The sequence below is a fragment of the Miscanthus floridulus genome, chromosome 19 (genome assembly GCF_019320115.1).
Source record: "Miscanthus floridulus cultivar M001 chromosome 19, ASM1932011v1, whole genome shotgun sequence".
Lineage (NCBI taxonomy): Eukaryota > Viridiplantae > Streptophyta > Magnoliopsida > Poales > Poaceae > Miscanthus > Miscanthus floridulus.
In genome coordinates this window covers 68,526,689-68,531,725 of record NC_089598.1, presented here as the reverse complement: position 1 = coordinate 68,531,725, position 5,037 = coordinate 68,526,689, and the positions used below count along the sequence as shown (strand labels likewise).

The 5,037-nt window shown below is 47.1% G+C and overlaps 1 protein-coding gene across 1 annotated transcript; it reads right to left on the bottom strand.

Moving 5' to 3' along the window:
* Nucleotides 1-1,262: 1,262 nt before the first annotated feature.
* Nucleotides 1,263-4,583, bottom strand: LOC136527547 (GDSL esterase/lipase At5g45910-like). The gene is made up of 5 exons (XM_066520320.1): nt 3,912-4,583; nt 3,592-3,807; nt 3,300-3,448; nt 2,926-3,199; nt 1,263-1,746 (listed from the first exon to the last, which is right to left on the bottom strand). The coding sequence occupies exons 1-5, from the start codon at nt 4,171-4,173 to the stop codon at nt 1,520-1,522; spliced, it is 1,128 nt and encodes a 375-aa protein (XP_066376417.1). The 5' UTR covers nt 4,174-4,583; the 3' UTR covers nt 1,263-1,519.
* Between the last annotated feature and the right edge of the window lie 454 nt (nt 4,584-5,037).

Genomic DNA, 5,037 nt, shown 5'->3' with positions numbered 1-5,037 from the left:
AAAATCTGCGGAGAGCCTGCTTCGAACCCGCGACCTGGTGACTCAGTGAGACAGCTCTCACCACTGCATTAGGCCTGTCCGCCGTCTTCATAATGCATCTATAATACAAATTCGGTGTTATAAATATTGGTACTTTTTTTTGATAAATTCTGTTAAATATAAAATGTTTGATTTAAGATGACTTTATAAGTTGATTTATTTTAGGATAGAGAGGAAGTATCTTTCTTCTTCTTTTTACCCTGAATGTCAGCGCAAAGCAGAAAAGAAACCGCAGCATCATGTACTTGCCTTTGTACAAAGGGAACCTTGGAATTCCATATTCAGTCGCTCTTGATGTCCAGTTACAGCTGGCATGCACTGCCAGTCTACTACCGATATATTCTCAAATAGCGATACAGATATATTTATAGGTGTACAAATATTAATGCTGTCACATCTCATGTTGTATAATCTCTGAAGCAACAGTAATGCATTTTTCGAGCGAGTTGCTATATACCTACTCTGTCCGGGTATTTTGGTCTTCTTCGGCCAACTCACAGGCTACAGTGTATATACGTAGGAGTACATTAGAAAATGCCAAATCAAGGCTCTGTTTGGCTGGATGGAAAAATGACTGATGCTGATGTTGATGCTTTATTTCGTTAAAATGATACGGCGGATAAGTTTAAGCGAACGGGGCTTAAACTTACAGAATATTATCACTAAATCCGTGAAAACAAAAAAGACTGTTGTTGTTATTAGGATTTTGTATTTTTTATTAAAAATATAGCAATCAAATTTAATTATAAGTTTCGGAGACTTAGCGTTACTATAGCAGCTAGCAGGATATACATATAGCACAACTCGCATGCATTGTGTTAAGCAAATTGTAAACTGCCAGGGCATCACCAGTACGGTGTCGTATATGACAAACTTTAGTGCAACTAATCACCAAGCAAAAGAGTGGGATCCACGGGCCACGGTAGTCTGCAATTGAAGCTTCTTGTCTCCCCCACGTCACTTCGAGCTGTTCCAACATATGGCATGCAAAGCATGGAATATAATAAAGAGACCATACAGATCATGTTCAGATTTCAACTTTCAACTGGACGGCCAGCATGCACACAGCCCGCATACAGGTCGCAGGCAATTTTATTTTCTCAGATCAGAAGATTCCCCACGAATCATGCATGTGTACAAAGCGGATAAGGCTCCAGAGTATATATATTCAGACAGAAATTGGAGCTAACCATAGTGATTTCTAACTGGGAGTCATCATCATGGACTACAGGGGAATGATACCTGTATCATATGAACTGATCTGTGCATTACACTTTGTACTTATACCACCACCATGAATGAAGAAAATCATGCTTTAATTAATAGCCCCTATCTCAGCTCTTTACCTGACTGGCAATGGAATCGATGAAATGGGAGGAGATATACATGGAACTACTACCTTATCGGATCCAGTTTGGTGTCATGGTATGCTATTTTGGTACACTCTAGAGGTACAACAGGAGGAGCGGCTGGGGCGTACTCAAGACGATTGTACAATAGGCTGGTCTCCGAATGGTCCATGAAGCCAACCTCTGGCAATGTGCCGATATGCGGCTTCTGTCAAGTGAATACCATCCCAGCTCCAGTGCGTCTTAGGATCAGCACACGCCGAGGCACCAGGCTCACCACACTTGGCTGTTAGATTGAAGTTGTAAGGGTCCCTCCCAGGAGCGCCACAGCATGCTCTTGGTGGTTGTTTGTAAAATCCTGCATGGAGGGCAAAACTTTTAGGTTACTTAGTTCACTTGGGAAATAGTGGGAAATAATCATGTCAATCGCTTGATGTAAATACATATCCTGGTCCCAAATGCAGTATTGTAGTATATGTATATCTTGTTAACTCCTGGCCACAAAAACTCCATGACAGACAGAAAATAAAGGATGGCCACGAAGCTCTTTGCACCCATCATGCACAGATGATAAGGATGGAATGGAAGAATTTGTACCCATCTCTTGATGTCCAGGAAAAAAACAATGCATAACATGGAAGATTCTCTTCTGACACTGATGTCTCAGCAATACAATCCCATGCTTTTCTATTTGGTCAGAATGTTGCTAAAAAAATACTGGGGAAAAGGGGTCCTCCAAGATGCAATGCCTCAATGGTTGGTTAACAGAGTGTTGGTTAACAGAGTTGGAATAAACAAGACATGTGAAACAAACTAAGATACAAAAAAATATATGACGGTCGCAGATGGGGTCAGGTAGCTGTGTTAGTTTCTAGCGTTTGTACTTCTTGTGAAAATGACTCCAAGAGAAGATGTTTTTCGACATGTCCAGAAAATAAGAGAGAAAACAAAGGCCCATGGTTAACTAGCACCAATTTTTTGCAATTAACAGAGTCAAGATGTTGCCTTCAATAGTTACCATTCTTTTCCGGATGAAACTACCAATTCACTAGTACATGTACCTCCCACTTCAAAAATATGTCTATATCTTTACAGCTCTTTAGTTTTTTTGACAATCAGTTTAAGATGCTCTTGCAAATGGTACACAACTAACATAAACCTTTCCGTATATGTTTTGTTTCAAGATGGCCTTTTGTTCTGTGTAGCAAATAAGAACAGGCAGTTCTAACATACAGCATGTAACATAACTCCATCCTTAATAACTAGTCGTGCTGGAATAGGATAAGAGATGCTACAAGATAACTTAATAACTTGATTCCGATATTTGTACTTCGTAAACTATAAAGTATGATCTGAATTCTATTGCATCTCACTAGAACGCAAGGGTGATAGTTTGACTCTGCTGTGAAGTTGAATTAAAACTATGTTACGCAACATTAGACCCGTCTCCGACAATTAGCCATAAAAAACTTATCCTTAGCCATATCAGATTGCTATGGCTATAATGGTAACACAGATAGAAAACTGAGGAGCTCACCAAATTTCTTGGGCTGAAGTATGAATTGGATGATTGGCGTGAAGTAATCACCATAGATGATTCTCACACCAGGGTGCTTCTCTCGGAGCTTCTCCAGCACGCGCTTGAGCATTGCATTGTGCACCCAAGAGAATGTGTTGAATCGCTTAAGGCAGCCGGTGCGCGAGCCATGCCCTTCCTTTGGGTCAGTGTACATGGTCAAGTAGACTGGAAAGCACCCTGATGGCATCACTCCGGGCACAATCAAATCCTTTGCCCCCTCGGCAATCAATTGCTGCAGGCAGGGCAGGGCAGGGCAGGGCACATACAAGGAATTACAGAACAATCCACAGTATGCATGCCAGGTAGCAGCGAAGCGAAGACACAATTCTTACTTCAACTCCATCGGAGATGCCTTGAATCACATGGGGCATCAGCTTGTATGCCTCCTTGAGGTCCTTGCCGGCGAACAGCGGGGCGTTGTAGTCATTTCCACCGAATTCACCTACAATAAACAGGCACTTGGCGAAGAACTCCTTGCATTCTTCACAGCCAAGGAAAGATTAGGGGACAAAAGGTAACAGCGTCAAAACTACGCACCAACATACACGAAACGAAATGAAATTTTTCTTTAATAATGAAGGAGGTAAAGAATCGATGAAATTTGCATTCTTGGGTCCGGTGTACCTTGCGCGGAGCTGCACAGCGATGGCTTGAGGTCACGCAGCCACTGGATTTGTGTGAAGAGGGAGCCGGAGTTCCAGACGGTCTTTCCGAGCCCCCGCTTCTGGAAGAAGTCGGTGTCGAGCGCGGTGGCGCCGGTGATGGCGAAGTTGGCGCCCTGCGCGAAGCTGGCGTTCTTGGCCTTGGACGGCGGCTGCAGCGGGAGGCCGAACTCTTGCGCTGCAGGAGCAGAGGGCCAAAACCCATCGAATTCCGAACGGAGGCACCTCCCAAGAACGCACGCACGCGAAATGTTAGAGAAGCCAAGAATTGGCGAAATTTACCGATGAAATCAACGACGAGGCGGCCGTCGGAGCATCTGCCGGTGGGGTAGCCGAAGTAGGTCTGGCCGTAGGGCAGGCGCGCGGTGGCGAGGTAGTCCGGGATGCCCTCCGTGACCAGGTTGCCGGCGTCCACCAGCGAGTCCCCGAAATTAAACACCGCGCGGTACCTCCCCGCCGCCGCCGCCGCCGCTAGAAATGGGAACGCCGCAAGAACCGCGCAAACCCACATCGCCCTTCCAGTTGCTCCCCCATCTCCCGGCATGGCCTGTTCCCCGGAATTGGCGCGAGGAGTCAAGCGGAGCACGAGGAGTCAAGCGGAGAAGGGCGGTTTGGCTTGGCCTTGCTTGGGCTCTTGCCGGGCTCGTGAACTGGCTTGGGTAGCCCGTGGCTGTCCGCTTGCTCTTGTAGGCCAGGCAGGCAGCCGCAGCGAGTGACGAGCCAGACTGCTATGGACTGTGGAGTGCACCGGTTCGGGTGGGGGAGCTTGGATTCTTCTTGCGCCCACCACCCCCAGCCGCAGCTGCGCGTGGGCGACCGATTGGACGCCTGCTCAGTGCGGCCCGCGTGTGCGGAGGGGGTGGTGCCGGTGGCCGGTGCCGGTGCGGCTGGAGCTGGCCGGACGGACGCGTGGAGACGGGGAACACGCAGACGCGAGCAGGAGCAGTGCATTGACTGCGGCCGTGGCCTGGCGGTATTGAATGCGGTTGACTGGGACGGCGAGGGTCGAGGGAGGACGGAGGCGGCGCACGGGCGCTGAGGTGGTAAATCGCGTCGGGGTGGCGTGTCAACGTGTTGGTACTTTCGCCTCCGATTCGGGAGAGATCATCGCACTTGAGCGCACACACGCAGCAGCTGTCCTCGATCGGACAGATTGATCAATGATGCATGAATTCGTGCTCTAGATTGGGCATGGCAAATTGCCGTCATATCTTCGCTGGCCAAGTGGCGCGTGTTCACCAGGTAGTAGGAGTAATAGTAACCCAGAGGTCACTGTGCGTGAGCTGGCAGTCTTTGGGCACGTATAACTCATAAATAATAACCTGTTGTTGGTATATTTTTGGAATCCATTTACAGTTAACTATAAAATAGATAGCTCATAACTGTCTTATTTAATGCTTGTATTTAG